This window comes from Sinocyclocheilus grahami, unplaced genomic scaffold (genome assembly GCF_001515645.1).
Source record: "Sinocyclocheilus grahami isolate Dianchi unplaced genomic scaffold, SAMN03320097.WGS_v1.1 scaffold294.1, whole genome shotgun sequence".
NCBI classification, from domain to species: Eukaryota; Metazoa; Chordata; class Actinopteri; order Cypriniformes; family Cyprinidae; genus Sinocyclocheilus; species Sinocyclocheilus grahami.
In genome coordinates, this window is record NW_015505473.1 from 762275 (window position 1) to 788099 (window position 25825).

The following is a 25825-nucleotide window of genomic DNA, read 5'->3' on the forward strand; positions in this document are numbered from 1 at the left end:
AAAAAGATACACTTGACTTGAGAAATGCAACCCATAGGCTTTTCGACTGGCATCCATGTCTCATGTTATGCCTGTAAACATTCAGGTGTCCCCAGTGGAAATGTCTGTTTTCTTCTTTGGTCCCTGTATTATCCTTGGTCCTTAAATGAAGCAGGTCTGCGAGTGAAACTCTCAGACAGATATCTCTGTACTGCTATTCTTGCACTTTTCCAGAGGAACACATTCAGGATCTTCTGCAGACTGTGTCTTAGTGCTCTTAAGATCAGGGTGGTGTAGCTCTACAAATGCTTCGTAGATTAAAGCCCCAGTCACTCCACCAATAAAGGGGGCCACCAAAGGTACCCACCACCAGCCATTGCCGGCCCTGTAAATAAGTTGAGACAACACTTGAATTATATTTAATCAAATTATGGTGTTATGTTACTAAAGTCGATAAATAATAAGTTGATTTAAATAAGTAATGTAAAATTAAAACAATAAATGATACGGTGGTATGCATTTTGGCATTATGTATTATTTTTCTTTTTAAATAATTTGAATAATGATGTAAAAGTAATAGATTATTTTTATTTAATTACTATGTTTAGTTACTTTAAATTATTTTAAAAAAATTTTTTACATGAAATTATGGTGATAGTAAATAATGCCTCAAGTTCAAGCATAGTACTTAAAATATAATTTTTTTTTCCTTTTACAGATCTGATCTGATAATTGTGATTTTTTTTTTCTATTGTCAGCTTTTGAGCAAAATCATAATGAATGGTTTCAGTTCTTAATCAATGTATGATTAAGTAATGTAAAAAAAATGTATTCCTATCATTATGCTATTTATTTTAATAAACATTTGAATAAAATAATACATTATTTTTATTTTTTATGTTTTTATTTTATTTATTACTTTGAAACATTTATAATTATTGAAGTACATAACTTTATTTTGAGTTATAGTAAATAATTTACCAAGTTCAGGTCAGACATGCTACTGAAAATAAATATTTTGTAGTTACAGATCTGATTTGATAATTGTGACTATTCCTGTTATCAATGTTTCAGCAAAACATAATGAAAGGTTTCAAGTCAGGCATATCAGGAATTCAAACCACAAGTTACAGGGATAGTGACTGAAAAGAAACAGGAGGTGTTACAAATCATTAACCCTGACTGAAATACACACATTAAAGAGTTTCATAGCTTGATTTTGTATTTATTCACCTGAAAACATCCATGCCCCAACCTGCCATCAGTGTGAAGACTCTCGGCCCCAGATCTCGTGTTGGATTGATGGCATAGCCGCTGTTGCTTCCCAGAGAGACACCAATGAGGAGCACCAGGAGCCCCACACCCACAGGCTCACCTCTAGGCACGACCGGCTGGTTTCTCTGGTCTGCCAGAGCCATCAGACACAGCAACAGCATGGCAGTGCCCAGAACCTGATTCAGAGATTTTAAAATATAAAGTTTTTAAAGAAATAGTCCACCCAAAAATGAAAATTTGATGAACATATGCTCACCCTCAGGCCATCCCAGATGAAGATGAGTTTGTTTCTTCACGGAAACAGTTTTGAAAAATTTAAACATTACATCACTTACTCACCAATGGATCCTCTGCAGTGAAGGGGTGCCGTCAGAATGAGAGTCCAAACAGCTGATAAAAACATCACAATAATCCACAAGTAATCCACACGGCCCTTGTAAGGTGAAAAACTGCATGTTTGTAAAAAAACAAATCCAAATATTAAAAAAAGTCAATCCACTGTTGACAGGTTTCTTTAGAACTGTTTTGGATTGTTTTCACTTGTAAAATGCTTGATCTGTGCATATTTCTCATATTTTGCATATTTCAAACAACATTTTTTTTTTTTTACTGGAGAAAGCAATATTAAGGATAGAGGACTTTGAGCCGGATGCGATGGTTTGAAGTTATAAATGTCTTGATGGATTTGTTTGTTACAAACATGCAGCTTTTCACTTCATAAGACGTTAATTGTGGAGTCGTGTGGGTTTCTTGTGGATTATAGTGATGTTTTATCAGCTGTTTGGACTCTCATTCTGACGGCACCCATTCACTGCAGATGATCCGCTGGTGGTGAGCAAGCAATGTAATGCTACATTTCTCCAAATCTGTTCCGATAAAGAAACATCTTGGATGGCTGAGGGTGAGTATTTTGTATTTTGTGATAAATACAAAATCAATGATTTTTAGCATATTTTCATTTTTGGGTTAACTATCCTTATCATGTTTTTGGTTCATATCATAGTTAATTATGGAGCATTTATATTCATTTTCAGAATACCTGATCAAAGAATCCAGTGTAGATTGAGATGAAAGGTGCTGGATATGTAGCGAAGATCCCAGCTGTTGCTTTGGGGCCCGACACAGTGAAATTGCCCCCACAGTAATGATGTATAGCATCTATAAAGCACAGCACAGATGTGAGCGAAGAAACCTTGTGGCAATTTATTTGACCTACTCCAACACTAAGAACAAAAATAACTCCAGAAGAAGATGAGTATTTGCTCACCATAATAAAGTAAAAAAATGGTCCCAGCAGCAAGGAAGGAACCCAGAAACTGGGCAAAAACATACAGTGGGAACATCTTCCAGCGCAAACGGCCAAACACGCACATTGTGAATGAAACAGCTGCATTCATATGAGCTCCTATGTGATAGAGTAAAACATTTTGCATGATTATTTGTCATTATGGAAAACAGTGAACTCTGACCTGGTGTTTGGGGTCAAGAGGGTCTCACCTGACACTTTTCCACCAACGTGCACACCCATAGCCACACTCAGCCCAAAGCCTACATTTATGCTGAAATACTCTCCAAAAACACCATTTCCTGTGACCACTTGTGCAACAGTGCCAAGCCCAAACACCTGGAATTCAAAAACAGAGTCTGTCTGATAATTCATAGATGCAGCAATTATAGGAAAATAAACCCTGGTGTAAAGCTTATTTCATGGCTACTTACCAAATAAATAAATACATTGACATGAAGTATTGATTTTAGTTGGGCGTGTATAGAGGCCATGATGACACAGAAACAAGGTAATTGTAGTTATCATTTTTGTTACTGGAAATAAAATTAAAATGAGTTTTAGTAATGGACATTTTTAACCCCTTCAGGGGTGGCGAAACGTATTTCTTCCCCTAATCGTGAAACTATTGGGAAACGTGTTTGGAAACAATAAACGTTTTTGAAGTTCCTTTTGCTATTAGCACAGAAATGACACACTTTACCTTTAATTTCACAACAAAAATGACTGACATTTAAAAAATAGCAAAAACTATTCAAATGTAAAAAGCACATAACACATAAACGATGAAAATAAATATTCAATGAAAAACTAAATGAAATGATTCAGCTGAATGAAAATGAGAAATGCTGCTTTGGCAACTCACTGAAATATGTTTAAATTGAAGCAAATTGAACTGGAAATAAATCAAATCTAAAACTGAAATAAAAAATGAGAAATCTTAAATAATAATTTTTAAATTAAAATTACAAGAGCATGTAACAAAACAACTAAAAATGGAACTAAAATAAAAATAAAAGCTAATTCATAATATTAATAAAAACTATAATTGTATACTGAATATACACTCTTAAAAATAAAGGTGCTTCAAAAGATGCCATAGAAGAACCATTTTTGGTTCCACAAAGAACCATTCAGTCAAAGGTTCTTTAAAGAACCATGTCTTTCTTACCTTTTTATAATCTGAAGAACCTTCTTTCGCCACAAAGAACCTTTTGTGAAACAGAAAGGTTCTTCAGATGTTAAAGGTTCTTTATGGAACCATTTAGACAAAAAGTTTCTTCTATGGCATGGTGAAGCACCTTTATTTTTAAGAGTGTAGAACATTATTAGGTTTGCATAGGTTTTCTCAATTACCGATCAGTTACATAGCATTGCTATTGGTCAAGTGTTTTGCATTGATTTCACCTGGCAATAATGGAAAAAGTACCTCAAGCCAATCTTTCTAAGAATAGAATTTATGTATCACATGGTCTGACCTCAATCACCAGTGCAGTGTCAGACAACTGACCACGCATGCAAACTCATGTGGGCATGTGATCCAAAGCATTACAATGACAAGTACACAATGCTCTATGAAGACTTCATGAATGAATGAATAATTCAATGAACTGATACAATGAAAAAGAAATCATCAGTAAAATACTAAACAGTAATACTCTGTTTAACTGTCTTCCAAGCTTGGCATCATTACATGCTGACAATTATTCACATCTTTATGCACTGAAAATGCTAATCATTCACTATTAAGCAGAATAATGAATTCTGACTAAATGAACAACCTCTTACCATCATGATGAACGTGCAGAGGGTCTCTGCCAGGACCACTCGAATGCATTCATTTTTGATCTTCAACCTGGAAGCTACAGTAGGTGCCATATGGCCTTGTATCCTACTACCATCCTCCATTATGCTAACTTCCTGTTTCATTTCGTCTTGCTCTTTTTCTGTAGAAATCTGTTTCTCAGTTTGTCAATTCAGACTCTTCGAATGGTTGTCATTGTCTTTGAATGGATTGTACTGTAGTGTTTGTCAGTTTGTCAGCAATGTCTATTTATATGAAGTCTTCGCCCCTCCCATTCCTCACACATGTACCCTCTGGTAACCTTGGGTATTGGGAGGGGGACAGGAAATAGACAAGAAACACACACTGACAGCAGTATCATGAGTTGTTTAAACTTTCAAATGTTCCATCAGTATCAATTACAGATAAGATTATGCTGCAATATAATATATATATGAACTGATATGTTCTTACAGTAACACAAATAATTCACTTGAACTTTAAATTGTGTATGTGCATGCAAACTGTGATTTTAAACATACAGTTTCTCAATTGTGGTACAAGGTCTCAGCTTTAATTAAAACTAGTTTTAACTGATTCATGTAGCTATTGTTAATAAACTTGAACAATCAAAAAAATTTAATAAATAAATAATTATTAATGAATGGTTTACACTAATAATATGCTCTCATCAGTATTTACAAGAAGAAGTTTTCAAAGTTTATCTCTTACTGATTTTTACTGTGGAATGTAGGAACTAGTGGTAAGAGATAAACAGGTATAGCTGACCAAAGTGCATGCCAATAGTATCATAGTTTTGTAAAAGTTTATATAATACAAGTATTATAATTGTTCATATTTGGAATTTTTATTACATTTTATTATTTCATTTTCTCATTTTTTTACGTTTTTGTTTTTTAAAACTATTTTTAAATAATTTAAAATAATTTTATTTCCGTTTTAGTTTCACTTTTAGTTCAGTTAGTACTTCAATTTAAAATAATTTTAATTAGTTGCAAGGCAAGTGTAGGTTTTAGACTAAGATTTTCAGTTAATATTCATATTTTTCTTTATTTCAGCTTTACTTCGACGATCACAATTGTTTTTAACAGTTTTTGATTGAGTTAACGATAACAACACTGATTATAATAGTTAGTATGCCAGTTGCAATATGGAGACATAAGCTACTTTATTTTTTTACTGTTAAGATTATGGTGAAGTCTGTAATTTCTGCCATTTCGGTACATATTCCCCAAAAGGAAATGCAAAAGTATTGTTTCCAAACACGTTTCTCAAAATTTTTCCCATTAGGATGTGAAATAGGCATATTCTTCTCGACACATTTACATCTATTACTAAAACTGAGGAAGGTATTTGTTAGAAAACACTCTCTGTCTTTCTGTTGATTCAGAATCAGAATCAGAATGAGTTTTTATTGCCAGGTATGTTTACACATACGAGGAATTTGTTTTCGTGACAGAAGCTTCCACAGTGTAACAGAATGACAGTGACAGAACAAAAAACACAGATAATAAAAATAAAAATAGAACAAGTAAATAAGGAATAAAAATATATAAATTGACAATTGTGTGTGCAGGTATATGACAATAGACAGTTGTTGTTGATTTTTTTTTAATTTTTTTATGTACAGGTACTGTATATTATGTGCAAATTTGAGGTGTAGGCTGAGTATGAGTGTTAGATAAATAAGTGTATGAGTGAATAAATAGTGTGTGTTCCACGGTTATTGTCAAGTGTTCATGAGATGGATGGCCTGAGGGAAGAAACTGTTCCTGTGTCTGGTCGTTCTGGTGCTCAGTGCTCTGTAGCGTCGGCCAGATGGCAACAGTTCAAAGAGGGAGTGTGCTGGATGTGAGGGGTCCAGAGTGATTCTGCCAACCCTTTTGCTCACTCTGGATAAGTACAGTTCTTGGAAAGAATTTAGTTCTTGTTTTAAATGCCCCAATAAGGACATGAATGTTAGGACAACAAGGGTAAAGGAGTTCGTGAGGGACTCTGAAGACAGTTCAGCATTCTTCGCAAAAGTCTATTCCTAATATGTCCATGTTTTTCTGTACATGTGGCCATTTTATATAAACACATGTTCTTGGCCAAAGATCCTATGTGTATGTTATTCATATCCTCATTGGTTAAGAGGGTGAAACTCCCCTCGACATGCCTATATAATATCTGTATTTCTATGAATAAATTGAAGTATTGAGAATACATTTGAATGTGTGTTTTCTTACTTCCCTGGCCGTCTATCTACACTTTAAGGAACTGAGAATTCTTCAAGAATTTACAGAGGGACCAAATTGTTATTCTTTATTAACAGTATTATTTAGGCTTTTATGTGACCTGCGTCTGTCTGGTAGCCAAATTTATGTGACCTGCGTCTTTATCGCTGACTGTATTGCAGACAAGGCTTAACTTTGCACTATCACCTTGTTTGCATTGGCTTGTGTATTGTTTGTCTTGTATTGTGTAGTAATAACATACTTTATTATTATTATTACTTTTTTTAATATATATATATATATATTTTTTTTTATTATTATTATTACAGATGTTTAAGTTACATGTGACTGCACTGTTAGGATTGCTCAAATTTCACTATACTTGTATAGTGACAATAAAGAAATCTTGAATCTTGAATCTTGAATCTGTGGTTGTAAGAGCTGTTCTGCATCTGGTGTGCTGAGATAGTGACTCTGCGCTTCACGACCACATGACCCTCTGAGACACAAACACACACACACTACAAGGCCACCAGTTTGATCTAACATGGCCCAATGTATGTTTTATTACAGTAATAATATGTTAATTTTTGGCCAATTATGGACTTGAGAAATTTTATTGTTATGTACCATATATTTAGCGTTTTACTATGGAAGATCATTTCTCTGTATATTTAATATTACATGATTTAGTAAGTATGACTTAAGAACTATAGTACAACCACTGAAAGGAACCTGTATAATAATTTCCTCAGCAAAGATAAGGAGCCGATAAGGCAAGTGATAGCAGGCCGCTGGCCTTTGCCCCTGCATATGTGGGTAAATTATATAAAAAAAGTTGTTTTTTTTTAAAGCTGCATGAATGATTTTTTCAAGAGTGCATAAGAGCTATTGAAATGGAAAAAAAAAGTTTTATTTTTTATTTGTATGTGTCAATGAGGTCACAATACAATCTCCTCAAAAGGGATAGTTCACCAAAAAATGAAAATTCTGTCAAGATGATATTTTGAAGAATGTGGGTAACCAAACAGTCGTTGGTCCCCATTGACTTCCATATGGAAGAAATAAAAAATACTATGGAAGTCAATGGGGACCAGTGTTTGGTTACCGATATTTTTCAAAATATATTTTGTGTTCAGAAAACTGCAGGTTAGGAACATCTTGAGGGTGACAGCTTGATCATGACAAAAAAAAATTGGGGGTGAACTATCCCTTTAAGGATAAAGTGTGTTTATGCTACATTAAATGTCTATTTGTGTCTGTGCCTCTATTGTGTCTGTGATCCTGCTGTGGAGAAAAAGTGACAATGATATCAGCTTCATATCTTTGCTTTGTGTATTTCATTAGGTCATGGAAAGCTGAAGTTTTTACATTGTGTGAAGGGGAAGAAATATTTTCTCACAGCTTCCTCAGCTTCCTGATAATCAGTCCTGGGTTTTGGCCTTGACCTGCAGCATGTCCATAAGCGGTTTATGGAATAAAAAAGCCAGTATAAACCAGTTTTATCAGATTTTTTCCTAGGAATTTCTATGCTGTTTGTTCAGAAGAATGCTGAACACAGCAGAAAAGGAAATCTGAGGTACAACAAATCACCTCAGGCAACTTAACCTAACGTAAATGCCAATATTGTGTCTAAAGTTACCCAAGTTGTTTAAAAGTTACTCGAAGTTACTCAATTTTAACTTCTTGACTTCACTGAACTGGTGTATTAGAAGCTATATCACGACTCATGCCGCCTCCTTAATGGAATAACATCTTATTGGATATTTGGGTCACTAGTTGGTGTTTCCTTACATGCTTTATGAATTCATAAATTTAAAAAACTTTTCTAGGGGGTTTATGCTATTTTGGTCACATAAGTATGGTACACATCTGTCTGTCTGTCCTTTAATGTCATTTTAGCTTCTTCTATTCCTGTACCAGCATTTATCTGCCGGTAAGTGAATCGCAACATCAAGACTCGAGTCTGTGTTTACTGTAAGTGAATGACGGGAACAGTCTTAAACTATGCTTTTATAGTCTTTGCCCTGTGCGCGAGCAGTGCGCGAGCAGTGCGCAGTCGTGCCACGGTCACTCGGATAATGCTTTAACACATTGTCTCTATTAAGTAAACCGAGGATTTCAGCGGAGGCACGCAGGCTTGATAAATGAACTGGGAGTGGAGTGACATTTATTCCCATCCGTTATGGATGGTTTCAACGGCGATCCTGGCCATAATTGCGCGCGCGCAGCGGAAAGCGTTGTGGGACCCGCGCGCTTGTCCCGTGAAGTTAAACGGGAAAACTGCAGTCGTCACTGGAGCTAACACAGGTGAGAATCAAAATGAATGATATTTTAATGCGTGGTGGTGAGCAAATAAACGCTTGGGTATAATTACTGAAGACCCTTTCTACACAGAAGACGAGTGACACATATCCATGATGAAACTAGCCTACAAATATTGTGACGAAACAATGCCCCTAAATAGGGGCATGGTAGTATACTTAAAGTATGATGTAAAGTTCACTTAAAGAAGACATACGTGTATACTTGCAGTATTAAACTAGTAGTTTACTAAGACTATACTTCAAAGTGTACTAAAAATGCTACTACAATTATTTAATTAGAAAACTATCAGTATTCATATAAGTTCATTTTTAGTATAGTTGCAGTACAAGCTAAAAATATTGTTGTAAACTAGTTGTGTACTTAAAGTTTACTACTGTTATACTTAAAGTATACTTTTATATACTAGAAAGTGGGCCAATTTAGTCCCAATGAGTATTGAAATAGTACACTTACAAGTATACTACTAGTACACTGATATTTGTATACTTGCTACATTAAGTATACTTAAAAATATACTTGAACTTTACTTAAGTATACTTAATAAAATAAACTTGAAGTATACTACTTTTTGGTAAGGGGAATTCAGGTGAGGTGGGACGCTTTTTGCAATTGAGGTGACTGGGGAAAATGTAACAAATATAAATGGGTATACATTTATTATAAAACGATTCTGTATAGAATTGCTCAAATAATATACAGTTTTGGAGAAATTCGATAAAAAAATGTTTGGGGTTATATTTAAATCTCTTTTGTTATTGGGATTTTTCTTTCCTGTGGGTACATGGCATATGAAAGTAGGAGCTTAATTTAAGTTTGATATGATGATGATAAAAGATAAGATTTAGTTTAAACAGATTTGGCGTATATTGTATTGCATAAAGTCATACATAATTATGTTATGTCATAATTTCTCACTTTCTTATTCCCTACTACTGCTGTGTCATTCACCTCTTGTTATCTCCTAGGTATTGGGAAGTTCATTGCCCTGGACTTTGCTCGTCGTGGGGCTCGGGTGATCCTGGCATGCCGGAGCGAGGCTCGTGGGACTGCAGCGCTGCAAGAAATCAGAGAAAGTACTGGGAACCAGAACATACATCTGCGTCTGCTTGACACCTCGTCGCTCGACTCTGTCCGAAGGTTTGCAGCACGGATCTTGGAGGAAGAGAAGGAATTACATATCCTGGTCAATAACGCAGGGGCCTCAGGTGGAACGGCCGTCTCTCTCTCTCAATCTCTCATATTTTCATTTATATATCCATACAAACCATGGTTTGTTCACGCCTACAGGCTTACCCAGTAAGATCACTGCAGATGGGTTGGAAATCACTTTTGCAACCAACCACGTTGGCCCATTTCTGCTCACCAGTTTGCTTTTAGGTCAGACAACATTCTCATTGCTAATGCTTTTTTTTTTTTTTTTTGATCTTAAAGAAATAGTTCACCCAAAAATGAGAATTTGCAGAACATGTACTCACCCTCAGGCCATCCAAAATGTTGCTTCATCAGAACAGATTTGGAGAAATTTAGCATCACTTGCTCACCAGTGGATCCTCTGCAGTGAATGAGAGTCCGAACATAAAAGCATGATAAAAAAAAATCACAACGATCCACAAGTAATCCACACAACTCCAGTTCATCGATTAATCTTATCAATTGAAAAGCTGTGAGGTTGTAAGAAACAAATTCATCATTAAGGCATTTACCTTTAAACCATGGCTTCTAGCCAAAATCTGAGTTCTCTATCTGTAATAATTCTTTCTCTAATGAAAAAGTTCACCACCTGTTGTCCTCTAACATCAACATCTACCAAAATAGATTTGGCTTGTAAGCAGTGCTTGATTTTGGCATATTACTCTCCTGATTCAGACGAGATGTTCACTGGAGAAATAAATAGTATGGATAAAAGACTCATATTTTAGCCAGAAGCAATGTTTTAACGTTAAATTCCTTAATGAGGGATTTATTTACTACAAACACACAGCTTTTCACTTCATAAGATGATAATTGATGGACTGGAGTGGTGTGGATTACTTGTGGATTATTGTGATGTTTTGTTCAGCTGTTTGGACTCTCATTCTGACGGCACCCATTGACTGCAGAGGATCCATTGGAGAGCAGGTGATGTAATGCTAAATTTCTCAAAATCTGTTCTGGTGAAGAAACAAACTCATTTACATCTTGGATAGCCTGGATAAACTATTCCTTTGAAATGACACATCTGGATTCTGGAAGTAAGACTTCTTTTTATTGTCACACAGACCTTTTGAAGAAATCAGCTCCAGCTCGCATTGTCAATGTTTCGTCTATGAATCACTGGAGGGGTGAGGTAAACTTTGATCATTTCCACGGTCACAATCTAAATCATGTGATGGATGCTACGTATAACCATACCAAGCTGCACAACGTCATCTGGACAAACGAGTTGGCACGCAGGCTTCAGGGCACAGGTACATGTTCAAACCACAACTCATTATACTGACTGTCTACTGCTGCCATTAAAAATTAGCAGAAAGTCATAATTAGATTTTGATGATTAGATTTGACATCGCCTCATGATTCAGTAATGTGCATAATGCACACTCTTTAAACTCTCTTATAAATTAATTTGTGAGTGGGTCACACAGGAAAGAAAAAGAAGACATATACAGTAGGAAAGAAAAATCTCAAGTGAGACCATCTCAATTATTTCTTCTTAACATGAGGTGAAATGTAATTAAGCTCATGTAGAGCGTTAGAATGTCTCAAGCTGTGCTCAGACACCAATGTACAGTATATGCACAGATTTATAGTCAGAGATTTTAATAATAAACTACATTTCTACTCATGACAAAAAAAATTCTGAATTTCTAAATTTCCATGAAGTATTTTGAGATGTGAAAAGAGCACGTCTGACTCCACTGAATGTTTTGAATTTCTTCACAAACAAAAAGGAATTTTATGACTGGAAATGGTAATGTTTAATGTTGGAAAGATGAGAAAGTGCTTCATTTTTTCCATTCAGATCATGGTTTGTGTGTGTTTCAGGCGTGACAGCAAACTCTCTGCATCCGGGTGTAGTTATGACAGACGTAATGAGAAACTACAACTTCATTATCCGATTCCTCTTCAACTTGGTCGGCTTTTTCTTCTTCAAAGTGAGCCCACTATCAATCCAATCACTGTAAACAACATTCATCATTTCACATCAGCAACTGCTTCCTGCCAACTCCTCTGGCTGCACTAGTGCACTAGTTTCCATAGTAGCTGGATAAAATGTGTTAGTGCTTTTCGTTTTGACTGCCATTCTGGAACAAGGTCACAAACACTCCAAAACCTCTGAAATTCAGCTGTGCAAGGGAGCTAGTCTACATCTTTATGCATCACAGATGTTTATTTGCCTTAAAGGCATAATACCATTGAAGAAAGGAAGATAAACTAGATACAATGAGAGTAACAATAGTGATGCTTCACTGAGAAGCAGAAATAGCCAGATTTCCTGGAAGGAGTGAAATTAAAATCTAATCTGGCAACCAAACTAGGTTTCTTAAGTTTAATTTAAACACTAGAAAGGACCCACAAGAGTATACAATATAGGCCTGTAATAAATATTCAGCAGAATATTTTGGCTTTATGTGTGTTTATGCATTTTTTCCACCACAGACTGCTGAAGAAGGGTCTTTCAGTCCAATATACTGTGCAGTGTCCGAGGAAGCAGAAGGAATAAGTGGAAAATACTTCAACAGTGACTGTTCCCTGGTCTTGCCAGCTCCTCCTTCCAGAGATCCTGCTCTTGGAGTGAAGGAATATGAGTTTTGTGAGAGACTGACTGCTAAATGATTTATTAACCCTCATCCAAACCTGTGTGGATTATTTCTTATGTTTATTTCTTTGCGGAGCTTAAAAAAGACCAAACTTGCCACATAAGCTGTCCATATGACCCGTGTGCTACATTCCAAGTCTTTTGAAGCTTTATGTGAGAAACCGGCTGAAATGTAACTTTTGCCCAATACTAATTGTTCCATATGCTCACTCGTAGTCAGACACGGATGTTACAGATTGTTGTAACGTTAATCTTTTTGATAGAGCAGAAAATCTTGTTCAAAACCTCTTTGAATGAAGAACATATAAAGTCTCGTTCTGTCATTAGTTGTCTCTCAAGAGCTTTTACAGGGAACTGTTCTTTCAGTTTTTGATGTTACCTTCTGCAATGTGCTAGTTAATTCTCTCAAACTTATCTTATAAGACAAAGAATAAAGGCTGTTGAAGATAAACTCTTAAAATGTAATGTGAATTCCTGCTTTTCCACTGTAGACACATCTAAAGGTTTTAACAGATGTTCTCTATTGCATAAGAGTTTAGCAATAAAATACCAGCTAAAGCTTCCATAATTGTAAAAGTATGTTCAAATATAGGCGTGCATCCTGTTGTTTCCAACCAACATGCTGACTTCCACACAATCTGACACTAAATGTAGGACATATTGAAACCACCGTGAACATTTAACTCACACATATACTGTACATATGCTCTATGTGATCTTATGTCATCCTATACAGTATTGTTCAAAAGTCTGGAGTCAGTATGATTTCTTAAAGAAATTATTTTATTCAGCAAGTATGCATTAAGCTGATAGACATATACATCAAAGTATCCACAAACATAACTAGCGACTAAGACTAGAGTAATTACTGCTGAAAATTCAGATTTGCCATTACAGGAAGAAATTACATTTTAAAATATATTCAAATATATATTTTTTATTATTAAAAAAATATATATATTTTAAATTGTATTAATATTTCACAATATTACTGATTTGTGACCCTGGACCACAAAACCAGTCATAAGGGTAAATTGTTTGAAATTGAGATTTATACATCACATGAAAGCTGAATAAAGTGTGTTTATGCATTTTTTCCACCACAGACTGCTGAAGAAGGGTCTTTCAGTCCAATATACTGTGCAGTGTCCGAGGAAGCAGAAGGAATAAGTGGAAAATACTTCAACAGTGACTGTTCCCTGGTCTTGCCAGCTCCTCCTTCCAGAGATCCTGCACTTGGAGTGAAGGAATATGAGTTTTGTGAGAGACTGACTGCTAAATGATTTATTAACCCTCATCCAAACCTGTGTGGATTATTTCTTATGTTTATTTCTTTGCGGAGCTTAAAAAAGACCAAACTTGCCACATAAGCTGTCCATATGACCCGTGTGCTACATTCCAAGTCTTTTGAAGCTTTATGTGAGAAACCGGCTGAAATGTAACTTTTGCCCAATACTAATTGTTCCATATGCTCACTCGTAGTCAGACACGGATGTTACAGATTGTTGTAACGTTAATCTTTTTGATAGAGCAGAAAATCTTGTTCAAAACCTCTTTGAATGAAGAACATATAAAGTCTCGTTCTGTCATTAGTTGTCTCTCAAGAGCTTTTACAGGGAACTGTTCTTTCAGTTTTTGATGTTACCTTCTGCAATGTGCTAGTTAATTCTCTCAAACTTATCTTATAAGACAAAGAATAAAGGCTGTTGAAGATAAACTCTTAAAATGTAATGTGAATTCCTGCTTTTCCACTGTAGACACATCTAAAGGTTTTAACAGATGTTCTCTATTGCATAAGAGTTTAGCAATAAAATACCAGCTAAAGCTTCCATAATTGTAAAAGTATGTTCAAATATAGGCGTGCATCCTGTTGTTTCCAACCAACATGCTGACTTCCACACAATCTGACACTAAATGTAGGACATATTGAAACCACCGTGAACATTTAACTCACACATATACTGTACATATGCTCTATGTGATCTTATGTCATCCTATACAGTATTGTTCAAAAGTCTGGAGTCAGTATGATTTCTTAAAGAAATTATTTTATTCAGCAAGTATGCATTAAGCTGATAGACATATACATCAAAGTATCCACAAACATAACTAGCGACTAAGACTAGAGTAATTACTGCTGAAAATTCAGATTTGCCATTACAGGAAGAAATTACATTTTAAAATATATTCAAATATATATTTTTTATTATTAAAAAAAAATATATATTTTAAATTGTATTAATATTTCACAATATTACTGATTTGTGACCCTGGACCACAAAACCAGTCATAAGGGTAAATTGTTTGAAATTGAGATTTATACATCACATGAAAGCTGAATAAATAAGCTTTCCATTGATGTATGGTTTGTTAGGATAGGACAATATGTGGCCGAGATACAACTATTTGACAATCTGGAATCTGAGGGTGCAAAAAAATAAATATTGAGAAAATTGCCTTTAAAGTTGTACAAATAAAGTTCTTAGCAATGCATATTACTAATCAAAAATTAAGTTTTGATATATTTACGGTAGGAAATTTACCAAATATCTTCATGGAACATGATCTTTACTTAATATCCTAATGATTTTTGGCATAAAGGAAAAATCGATAATTTTGACCCATACAATATTTTTTTGGCTATTGCTACAAATATACCCCAGCGACTTAAGACTGGTTTTGTGCTCCAGGGTCACATTTTACTGCATTTTGGATCAAATAAATGCAGCCTTGGTGAGCATAAGAGTCTTCTGTAGTGCACATTGCAAGGTTTTGGAGTAAAATGTAAAGCATGATTTTACAATAACCATTTGGTATATTAAATTACAATATTTATTAATCTAGTATTACAGGAAACAATTAAATTCAGATTAAATTGGAGTTACAATATATATATATATATATATATATATTTGACAAGAAACTGAATTTGCATGCAATGTCATTTTATTTTAATTTTATTACATTCATAGACAAAACATGTGTGCTTGCAACAAATGTTGAATCATCAGTCTGCAATAGTCAATGAATGCAGATAAAAATGCCGGTCTTATTTCACTGTCAAAACAGAGCACAAATGTTAGTGTGGTCTGTGTACTGTATATATGAAAAACAGAAAGAGATTTTACTGTATGCTCCTTACCGGTCTCTGGCTCTTCTACGATGCTCTGCAGCATCTTACCGAAAGCAGATCCGATCTGGCCCTTTTTAGCAGTCAGCTTCAGCCCTATTTCCACAGGCTGGCCCTTCAGATGGATACAAACCAGTCAGAAACTCAAGTACATTATGAAACACTTTAAAAACCTGCAGGGATTCCTCACCGCTGACTCTCTTCCATCTTCATCTGGAGACATCTCGTCAATCAAAACCCCCTCTGCTCTTGGATCAGCATCCTTCCTTTCCTCCTTCTCCTGTTGAAGATGAAGAAAGAATTCCAATAACTTTGTTCTTGGTTCAATTGGAGGCTAAATAAATAGTCATTAGGATGCCAAATGCCTCCTCACCCTGAGCTCTCTCATCTCTTTAGGGCTGAAGAAGGCGATGTGTCCCTCTGCCTGCTCGGCCAGAAGAGTAACAACATACACCAGCATCAGACATCCTGTAACTGCTCTGCGCATCTTTGGGTGACATAAAAACACAAATCAGCAAGTATTAAACACAACATGGCCATTTACATAGTGTAATGGTCATGCTTCACTGATAAATGAGTTCCAGTTGTGACGCACAGCAGAGAGAATGAGAGACAGGATCTTTTTTCATGATAAAATCTGGACGAATGATAGTTGTACCTTTGTACAGCATGCGGGTGGCCTCTGTGACAGGTGTTTATGTTTCTGTGAGTGGTCAGAGAGCAGTCCGCTTTATAGGAACCCTTTGTATTATCTCTGACTTATGTTTCCATAAACTCCTCCACCTTGACCATGGAGACAAGAGACACTACAAGGACTTGACATAACTTGGTTGTAGTCACTTTAGACTTGGTGTTTGTTATGGTACAGTTATGTTTTTGTATGTAAGCGAACAATATGTGTAACCATTAAGAGTTTTTAGTATTTCAAAATATACATCATTTTAAAACATTAAGAGCATAATTATAGCTTTTATTCCTAAGTGTGTGTGTTTTGTTGTTTCCGAGTACTCTGCATTCCCCAATGATGTGGATATATATAGTCATAAATTCAAATCTCTCTTTTTAAAATAAATTCAACACTGGTATTTATTGCCGTGGGTGGTACATTATGGCACATTTGTCTGATAATTAGTGGATGGATGAGTGTGCAACCAGAACTGTTTCCTGTCATAACTCTTGAAATGTTTCCTGCATCAAATATATTTGGGCAATTTGTCCCTCCTATACACTCACAGTCACATTTATGGGCAAATGCTTGCAGCACAAAGAATAGGGCTTAATCAGATTACGAAGAGGCATATATATAGCTTTTGAGACATATAAAATATGCTTAATCGAACATAAAATTAACATAGCATGAAAACGGTCTTTATTTAAATACACTGTCTATCCCAACACTGAAAATCCGGATTTGGGATTTTGGAACTATCTCAAATGTATAAAATAATTCAAATAGAACAATGACAAAGTTTTGACATAATCTATTGAACTGATATTCAATTATTTTCATTTTAATTTATTTTGTTAATAATTGAGTTTTATTTTATACAATTTTTTGAACTAGACTTGCCTAAAACACCCCAAATCTTGGGACAACCACTCATTTTCTCAAATCCATTACCTGTGGTTTTAAGTACTATACAAATTACAACCTTCATTTAAAAACTGCATCTTGTTATCTTTTACTAATATTTAAATTTGTTTGATGATCTGAAACATTAAAGTGTGACAAACATGCAAAAAAATAAGAAATCAGGAAGGGGGCCAACACTTTTTCACACCACTGTATACCCCATATATATAGACCCATACACCATATACATGTGTATATACACAAATTACATTTAGACCACATTTAATGTTGGTACTTTTTGTCAATTACAATTATTTTTTTAATCAGCCAATTTTTTTGTATTTTATTTCATTGTGACCTTTTTTTGCATCAATACTTCACACCAATTATGATTCTTTAATCCAAAGCAATCTGCCTAAAACCAACCACCTCAAATCCTGGAACAATCACCAACTTATTTTTTATTTTTTTTAAAGATGACCTGTGGTTTAAAATATGAATTATCCTTGATTTACACACTATTCAGTGCTGGTGGTACTTTTTGTCAATTATAAATATGTGCATTATTTATGCCAAATATTTTGTTTTAATTTTATTAATATGTCCTGCTCCACTATGTAATGCATTTTTTTTCCGCAAACATAATGTCCACTGTGCCACGCATCTTGCATTTCCAAGCATTTCCAACAAGTGGCGCACACATTCCCGCAAAATAAGTAACTTATGAGCTCTCGCGATAGCGTGCGGGACTAAATCATGTGGGTTTTTGAGCTTGAGCGCGTGCGGATTCTCTCCTCTTCAAGTGATCCGAAGGAACGGAACGCTCCCTCCTCGTGCGTAGCGCACGAGATCAGTAAACATGGTAAAAAAAAATCCATTGTTTCTTTATACAATCTTAAGAAATGAACAGATCGGTGTTTGCAGTATGGTTTGAATGTCACGATTGCATTGTATTTAAATCGGACTTTTATAGTGTGCATGTTTGTAGAGTTTTATTGTTATTGCCATTGTTTTGATTAGTCTGTTAAGCACAAGTATGATACGATCGCACAATACAAGCTGCATTTAATCAATCACTGCAGTCTGTTTGAGAGGATAACATGTGAAGCCGGATACACAAGGCCTCAATGTGATATTAAAGGCCACAGCAGCCATTCAATTCAATGTAACGGACTGCTGAAGTTTCACTCACCTCTCGTTAGTGTTTAGGATCGATGTCCTGGTACAGATCGCAGTGCTATGAGATGTTGATCAGTTTTAAAAGTGGCACCCGTTGAGTGTTTGATCCGCTGCAGGAACACGTGGTGTGTCTGTGCTAACCCATGCTAATGTGAATCTCTCCAGCTTCAAGCTCTAATGCAATAAAATCTAAACAGGGGTAGTTTATTAACGACTGTTGTTATCTTCTGCTTGCGCAATGTTGTATAATCATATTAAATACGTAAAATTGAGCAGTTGCTTTGTAACGTTACCTGGTGGCGCCAACGCCGCGTGGGCTACATGCACGTGTTGGTGTTGACCTGCGACCCCCATCAGATCAGATTCACAGTATTCTTTTGTAATGTGTTATTTGTTTGGTTATTAATGTAGGAGTGACGCATTTGGGACTTTGTCCCTTTTTGGTTTAAGTAGTGATTTATGGTATTATTAGGGCAGATCAGTAACCTGGCCTTCTCTCTCTCAGGTGCTTTTGCACGTGTTGTTCGAGCATGCAGCTGGATATGCGTTATTCGCTGTTAAAGAAGTGGAGGACATTGGGATGCTTCTACCTCAGGTTTGTATATTGAAGAAGTGCAAAGGAAAGTAAATGTGCATGCCAACAACGAGGTGTAGATCTGGACAGGTAACCAGATGGTGGTTTGTTCAAATCCCATCCATAAATGTACCATTTAAAAATGATCTGCATGACCTATGTGCTATGCCTAGATTGCACGAAGTATTGGATCTGTAAGAATACTTCAAATTGACATTAAAAAAATTAAATGCATGTTACTGTCAACGATTCATCAGTGTGCAATGCATTACATTCCAATGAAAGTCACAATATAGAAGACCTAACACTTACGTTCATTGTGTAACAATAAATACATTTTAATTCATATCTTAAATGTCTTCTAAATGACTAATTCTTTTGTCTTTCATAGGTGGAGCAAAGTGTCCTAAACCTTGGCAAATTCAGTAGCGTGATCAAACTGAGTGCATTCTTCCCCTTTAAATCCGCCCAGGGTGCACTGGAAAACATCAATGCCGTCTCAGAAGGTAAGCGAGACGAAGGTCTTGTTTGAAACGGTTTCCTGGATGCAATGATGTACCTATAATCTGTCAATCCACTGAGTCAATGTGATGACAGCATACCTACAAACTGATCATCTGAGGCTTGACATGCTGACTTACAAACTTTAACCTACAATTACTGACACCTCGTTTCTAATCTGATCCTGACAGGAGTTGTCCATGCGGATCTCAAGTTGTTCTTGGAGACCAACCTTCCGTCCGGAGGTAAAAAGAAGGCAATGTTGGGGGTTTCGGATGCTAAACTTGGAGCGGCGCTTCAAGAAGAGCTCAATCTGTCCATTCAGACTGGAGGCGTTGTAGCTGAAATCATAAGAGGTGAGCAGAGACCATGATTATTTAAATCAGGGGTTTTCAATATTTTAGATGCCACGGACCCCAAATATAATCCTCATATAAAGGCAGTTATATATTTTCATGTATGAAAGACCCAGTTTTTACTGTAGAACATTTGTATTGTAAATGTGTAAACTATTATTTATTTAATAACATTTTTCTTTTATTCTCAATATTTCCCTGTACACCCTTTTGGAAAAGTTTTGAAATCCCCTGATTTAAGTGATTCATGTAAAAATTCATATTTCTAAATGTTATCAAAAGCCTGCTGTAATGATGTACCTATAACACCTGATTTCTGATGCTTTATACTGAAAATCTGAACAGACAGGCCAAAAAAGTGTGGTTTTATGAGTCCAGAAGTGACTGTTTCTCACGCATCTGCTTGTGATTGACAGGTGTGCGTCTGCACTTCCATTCACTGGTCAAGGGACTCACCGCTCTGGCTGCGTCCAAAGCTCAGCTGGGTTTGGGTCACAGCTACTCCAGAGCCAAAGTCAAGTTCAATGTCAACAGGGCAGACAACATGATCATCCAGTCCATCGCCCTCCTCGATCAGCTGGACAAAGACATCAACACGTTCTCCATGCGTGTGCGGTAAGATGTTCTTCCACTGGGGTTTGTAGTTGGATCTAATACAGCATCCTCCTAATGCTTACCACAGACAGCGCTCACTAGTGCACTGGCTGTACAGGAAGTGGAGGGACAGTAAAGTCCTTTCTCAGGAGTGTTTGGTCCATCAGACTGGAGTGAACACAACCTGAGGGGGGAGACAGACCTTGAGTGGGAAGCCAAAGTTGTTTTGTGCCTAGTAAGCATAACTTGTGGATGGAAATAATAGCTTGAAGGTTTAACTTTTGGAAATTAAGACAGCCATACTAAGTACTATACTAATAACTTGTACTTACATTTTTTTTTTCTTGGGTCTAAACAGTAAAATAACTAATAAACTGAATGATTTTTTTTTTAAGTAGTAGTATTATGTAGTTACATTAAGGTGTAATCAAACAATTTGTGCAGTCTTTCTAAAAAATATGCAGCCTTATCCGAACTCTCTCTCTCTTTATCTGTGCAGTGAATGGTACGGCTACCACTTCCCAGAACTGATAAAGATAGTGAACGATAACAGTATGTACTGTAAGCTGGCCAAGTTGATCGGGAACAGGAAGGAACTGACTGAGGAGATGCTGCAAGCTATAGAGGAGATCACAATGGACAGTGGCAAAGCTCAGGCTATCCTCGATGCGTCCCGCAGCTCTATGGGTAAGTCAAGATCACTGATGTACTCAGCTTAGTGTGAGTTTGTCTGGGATGTTATGATGTTTTTATAATCTGTCAATCCACTGAATCCATGTGATGACAGCATATCTCACTGAACTGAACAACTGTACCTCACTGAGTCGCTTTAACTCAACCAGTATACGTGCTCCTGTGATTTATGGGAGAAGATTATACATCAGTTTTTATTTTTTATTTTTTTAAAGGTATGGATATCTCTCCTATTGACTTGATCAACATTGAGAGTTTCTCCTGCCGTGTAGTGTCTCTCACAGCGTACAGACAGGGACTGCAAGAGTATTTGCGATCTAAAATGGGCCAGGTGGCACCAAATCTTGCGGCTCTCATTGGTGAAGTGGTACGTGTTCGTCATCCCCCTTTTTTTTTTTTTTTTGTATGTATAGTATTTTTTTTGTGTGTGTGATGTCATTTGTGTAGGTTTTTTTATTTTTTACTTTTTTTCTTAAGTTATAAAATGCAGCATATAATAGCATTGTACTAAACTTAATTTGCTATTGTAATTTGGAGAATTTTTTAGCTGACAGTTATTTATTATTTACATATTTTATTACATTACATAAAAAATTGGAAGGGTACTTAATTGCTTTTTTCAATGTTGGCGTTAAAATGTGACAATGTGAGAGTAAAAAGTCCTGGTTTTTTTATTTTTTACTTTTTTTCTTAAGTTATAAAATGCAGCAAGTATATAATAGCATTGTACTAAACTTAATTTGCTATTGTAATTTGGAGAATTTTTTAGCTGACAGTTATTTATTATTTACATATTTTATTACATTACATAAAAAATTGGAAGGGTACTTAATTGCTTTTTTCAATGTTGGCGTTAAAATGTGACAATGTGAGAGTAAAAAGTCCTGGAAATTTATTTGAGATTTACCTGCTTTACCTTAATTATATTATTTCTTTGACATTTAAGTGATTCTTTGTAATATGTTGTGTACATTTTTACTCTTTAAAAAGAAAAAAGTTCAAATTTCTTTGAGACTTGAGCGTAAATATTTTTTAAGTACATTTTTTTTATTTTTAATTCTATGAGCTTGTAATTGTTTGTTTGTGAGTGCAACCTTTCTAAATTGTCTTAAATTCTGTAGAAGTGTCAAGTTTGTGTGTTTAGATGTTTTCTCACATCTATTTCCTATTAATAGGTTGGTGCTCGTCTAATCTCTCACGCCGGCAGTCTGACAAACCTAGCCAAATATCCGGCCTCCACCGTGCAGATTCTGGGGGCAGAGAAGGCCCTGTTCAGGTACTGGGGCTCCCCTTCCCTGCTGGGGTTTCACACAGCTGCGGTGATGGCAGGGCCGGGGCGTAGCAGGAGCGGGTGATTTGGTGCGTCAATGAACACCTTAAAGTGATCCCGCTCAATCTCACGTACCCTCCAGTCTGAGCAGCTGATGAGGGGTTTGAGAGGTAGATACATTTGAAAATGTTGTTGAGACCTGGCATTTTTTTTTTGTTAGACCTTTAGTTTCAAGTATAGCAGTACATTTTGGTAGTGATGCACCAGAAATATTTAGCCAAATAAAGGAATTGTTGGTTTCGGCTAAACATTTTAGAGTCCTAGTGGCGTAGATGGATTTTGTTCTGTGAATTAGGGCGCTGAAGACCAAAGGAAACACGCCAAAGTACGGTCTCATTTTCCATTCAACGTTCATCGGGCGTGCAGCTGCCAAGAACAAGGGTCGTATCTCTCGTTACCTGGCCAACAAGTGTACCATTGCATCACGCATTGACTGCTTTTCTGGTGAGCGTCCCATCTCCTCTCATTTAGTTAGTTTCTGCTACTTCGTTCTTGCTATGATGCTTTTATTTTTCGTCAACAGTAACCCACCTCAGTGGTTGTTGAGATGTTAATCCTGAGCAGAACTCTGGGTCGTACACTTCGGTGTTCTTTAGTTGTTCTTGTTTGTCCTTGTCTTGACATCTTTATTCTGTTCGCACAGAGGTTCCCACTAGTGTGTTCGGTGACAAGCTGCGTGACCAGGTTGAAGAACGTCTGGCATTCTATGAGACCGGAGACGCGCCACGTAAGAACCTGGACGTCATGAAAGAAGCTGTTGCACAGGTGAGAACCGATCATTAGCCAGCATGCTAGCTAAAATCAAACCTTTTCTGATTATGAAATGTTATGGTCAGAAATCTACATAGCTTGTCAAGTGAACATGTCTAAGATATGTTCCAAGCACAATTTATTCATTGTGGCTCGTTGTCAAATTCGGTTAAACTGGCTGCTTTTTTTTGTGATTAATTTGACCTTTTAGATGAGTAAATCAACTCCATTGGATTGAAAAAATTAAATAAAAATTCTCCCCCCTCCTATGCTGATTTTTGTCTGCTTTAGTAGGGAAGTAGGCATATTTGGATGCCTTGGACTTTTTCTCGTTTATTTTATTATTTAAAATTTTTTGTAATGCGTTCTGGGATTGACTTATGTTGCCTACGGTTCAATAGGGCTTTTAATACTTGCTAATAATGCCTTTTAAAGTGCTGTTTATCAAGGTTTCTCACTAGGAATCATTGTTACTGTAGTTTCAGGAAGTGCTGTGAGTGATGAATCTTCTCTCCTGACTCCTACATGGAGGCAAAAACTGATTTAATGAGTCTGACACAGCATTATAAAGTTCATATTTTACTAGGCTCGTACAAATGCAAATACATTAACATTTTTCTGTCTCGCAGGCTAGTGAGGTAGCTGCCGAAATCCAGCGCAAGCTCGAAAAGAAGGAAAAGAAGAAAAAGAAGCGTGAGAAGAGGAAACTAGAAGCGCTCTCCACAGCTGAAGGAGATGACGAGGAAAAAGCCAACGGCGAGGCTGAGGTACATGTGAGTAACACTTCATCTGTGGTGTTTAGCACAGGGGTTTCAACTGGGGGAGGTCTGTAAAAACGATGTAAAACTTGTTTTAAATATTGAATTTCTTAAAATAATTTAAACTATTTTTACTTAAAGCAAATTATTTGACATTTTATTTAATTAAAAATTATCAAATTGATTAAAGGAACGCTCCACTACTTTAGAAAATAGGCTCATTTTCCAACTCCCCTAGAGTTAAACAGTTGTTTTACCGTTTTCGAATCCATTCAGCCGATCCTCCTACAGCACTTTTAGCTGTAGCTTAGCATAGATCATTGATTCTGATTAGACCGTTAGCATCTCGCTCAAAAATGACCAAAGAGTTTCTATATTTTTCCTATTTAAAACTTGACTCTTCTGTAGTTACATCGTGTACTAAGACCGACGAAAAATGAAAAGTTTCAAGGAACTTTGCTGCCGTACCATGAGTGCAGCAGGCGCAATGATTTTACGCAGTGCCTGAAAATAGGCTTATTGGAAGTTACCTAGCTGGGGACTATTTTCAGGCGCAGCGTAATATCATTGCAAACTGCTGCACCCATGGTACGGCAGCAAAGTTCCTTGATTATTACGCCGGAGTGAGAGTATAGTTCCTAACCATATCAGCCTAGAAAATCACAACTTTTCATTTTCCGTTGGTACACTTAGTACACGATGTAACTACAGAAGAGTCAAGTTTTAAATAGGAAAGATATAGAACATCTTTGGTCATTTGAGCGAGATGCTAACGGTCTAATCAGATTCAATGATCTATGCTAAGCTACAGCTAAAAGGGCTACCGCCAGACCCGGAGATCGGCTGAATGGATTCGAAAACGGAAAAACTCGACTGTTTAACTCTAGGGGAGTTGGAAAATGAGCCTATTTTCAAAAATAGTGGAGTGTTCCTTTAAATAACTTAAGATGAACTAAAATTGGTTGTTTCAAATAAAATACTGATTTAAATAAAGCATAGTACTATGGGGATTGGGGGGGGGGAAACTAGACAAACTAAAGTTTAAATTTTTTTACAGTATACATTGGCTCTTTATACATAAATATATAGCTGCCTTTTTAATTTTTTAAAAATGGTTATTTTTGTGGCATCTGGAAGATTTAAACCCCCGTTTTAGCACAAGTAGCATGACTATACTAGAGGCGGAACCTTCTTGTGGAGCCGTCTTATATGTTTCATGCTAAAGCAAAGCTCCTCCGACCATTGACAAGCCCGACTCTGTGGGTTTGATCACTGAAGTGAGCAGGACATGATCATCTCGGAGTATGTTAACGTTTGTTTGATATTTCATACATGATGTTGATGGTTTCCTCTGTTCTTCAGGAAAACGGGGACGTCATAAAGAAGAAAAATAAAAAGCAGGTGGCTGAGGAGGACAAAGAGGTCTTGACGAACTGTGTTGATGAGGCCACGCCTTCCAAGAAGAAAAAGAAGAGGAAGATTGACGCCGTGGAGGCGGAGCCTGAGGTGACTGAGGTTGAGTTCTGAGTATTTGATTCAGTTTGATAACATCAAGAAAGCTAGTCGTGCGTCGTGCTGAGTTTAATGGAGGGCAAGTTAGACTATATAAAAACAGGTCGAGATGTTATGTGTGGTTTAATTTCACACCTGTCACAATGTCGAAGCTTAGAAACTATCGTTACCTCAACAATGAAGGAAGTT

At 36.2% G+C, this 25825-nt stretch overlaps 3 protein-coding genes across 6 annotated transcripts; 2 read left to right on the forward strand and 1 right to left on the reverse strand.

Annotated features, from left to right (window-relative positions):
* Window positions 1-27: 27 nt before the first annotated feature.
* Window positions 28-4455, reverse strand: aqp7 (aquaporin 7). Its single transcript, XM_016292901.1, has 6 exons — window positions 4328-4455; window positions 2752-2878; window positions 2522-2659; window positions 2294-2412; window positions 1213-1430; window positions 28-364 (listed from the first exon to the last, which is right to left on the reverse strand). Exons 1-6 carry the CDS (start codon window positions 4445-4447, stop codon window positions 172-174), a joined length of 915 nt encoding a protein of 304 aa, XP_016148387.1. The 5' UTR covers window positions 4448-4455; the 3' UTR covers window positions 28-171.
* Window positions 4456-8560: 4105 nt separating this feature from the next.
* Window positions 8561-13137, forward strand: LOC107600916 (retinol dehydrogenase 12). Of its 2 annotated transcripts, XM_016292899.1 has the most exons (6): window positions 8562-8869; window positions 9853-10092; window positions 10175-10264; window positions 11146-11334; window positions 11912-12021; window positions 12527-13137. In XM_016292899.1, the coding sequence occupies exons 1-6, from the start codon at window positions 8707-8709 to the stop codon at window positions 12701-12703; spliced, it is 969 nt and encodes a 322-aa protein (XP_016148385.1). In that variant the 5' UTR covers window positions 8562-8706; the 3' UTR covers window positions 12704-13137. The 2 variants fall into 2 exon arrangements, with proteins under 2 accessions (XP_016148386.1, XP_016148385.1); XM_016292900.1 differs by lacking the exon at window positions 10175-10264 and having other exon boundaries at window positions 8561-8869.
* A 5015-nt stretch (window positions 13138-18152) lies between these two features.
* On the forward strand, window positions 18153-25552 carry LOC107600921 (nucleolar protein 56-like). 3 transcript variants are annotated; one of them, XM_016292906.1, is made up of 13 exons: window positions 18154-18251; window positions 19074-19163; window positions 19534-19648; window positions 19835-19999; window positions 20416-20614; window positions 21093-21280; window positions 21502-21653; window positions 22462-22562; window positions 22912-23060; window positions 23260-23381; window positions 23996-24139; window positions 25281-25401; window positions 25487-25552. In XM_016292906.1, exons 1-12 carry the CDS (start codon window positions 18249-18251, stop codon window positions 25287-25289), a joined length of 1437 nt encoding a protein of 478 aa, XP_016148392.1. In that variant the 5' UTR covers window positions 18154-18248; the 3' UTR covers window positions 25290-25401; window positions 25487-25552. The 3 variants fall into 3 exon arrangements, with proteins under 3 accessions (XP_016148394.1, XP_016148392.1, XP_016148393.1); XM_016292907.1 differs by having other exon boundaries at window positions 23996-24133; XM_016292908.1 differs by lacking the exons at window positions 25281-25401; window positions 25487-25552 and adding an exon at window positions 23846-23859 and having other exon boundaries at window positions 18153-18251; window positions 23996-24066.
* Window positions 25553-25825: the final 273 nt, after the last annotated feature.

Coding starts and splice junctions, on each gene's coding strand:
- aqp7 (XM_016292901.1), bottom strand. CDS start 4,447: ATGGAGGATGGTAGTAGGATACAAGGCCATATGGCACCTACTGTAGCT. Junction 2,660..2,751: donor CGTTGGTGGAAAAGTGTCAG/GTGAGACCCTCT, acceptor TCTATCACATAG/GAGCTCATATGAATGCAGCT. Junction 2,413..2,521: donor CATTTTTTTACTTTATTATG/GTGAGCAAATAC, acceptor TGTGCTTTATAG/ATGCTATACATCATTACTGT.
- LOC107600916 (XM_016292899.1), top strand. CDS start 8,707: ATGAACTGGGAGTGGAGTGACATTTATTCCCATCCGTTATGGATGGTT. Junction 8,870..9,852: donor CGTCACTGGAGCTAACACAG/GTGAGAATCAAA, acceptor GTTATCTCCTAG/GTATTGGGAAGTTCATTGCC. Junction 11,335..11,911: donor ACGCAGGCTTCAGGGCACAG/GTACATGTTCAA, acceptor TGTGTGTTTCAG/GCGTGACAGCAAACTCTCTG.
- LOC107600921 (XM_016292906.1), top strand. Junction 19,164..19,533: donor TTGGGATGCTTCTACCTCAG/GTTTGTATATTG, acceptor TGTCTTTCATAG/GTGGAGCAAAGTGTCCTAAA. Junction 20,000..20,415: donor TGTAGCTGAAATCATAAGAG/GTGAGCAGAGAC, acceptor TGTGATTGACAG/GTGTGCGTCTGCACTTCCAT.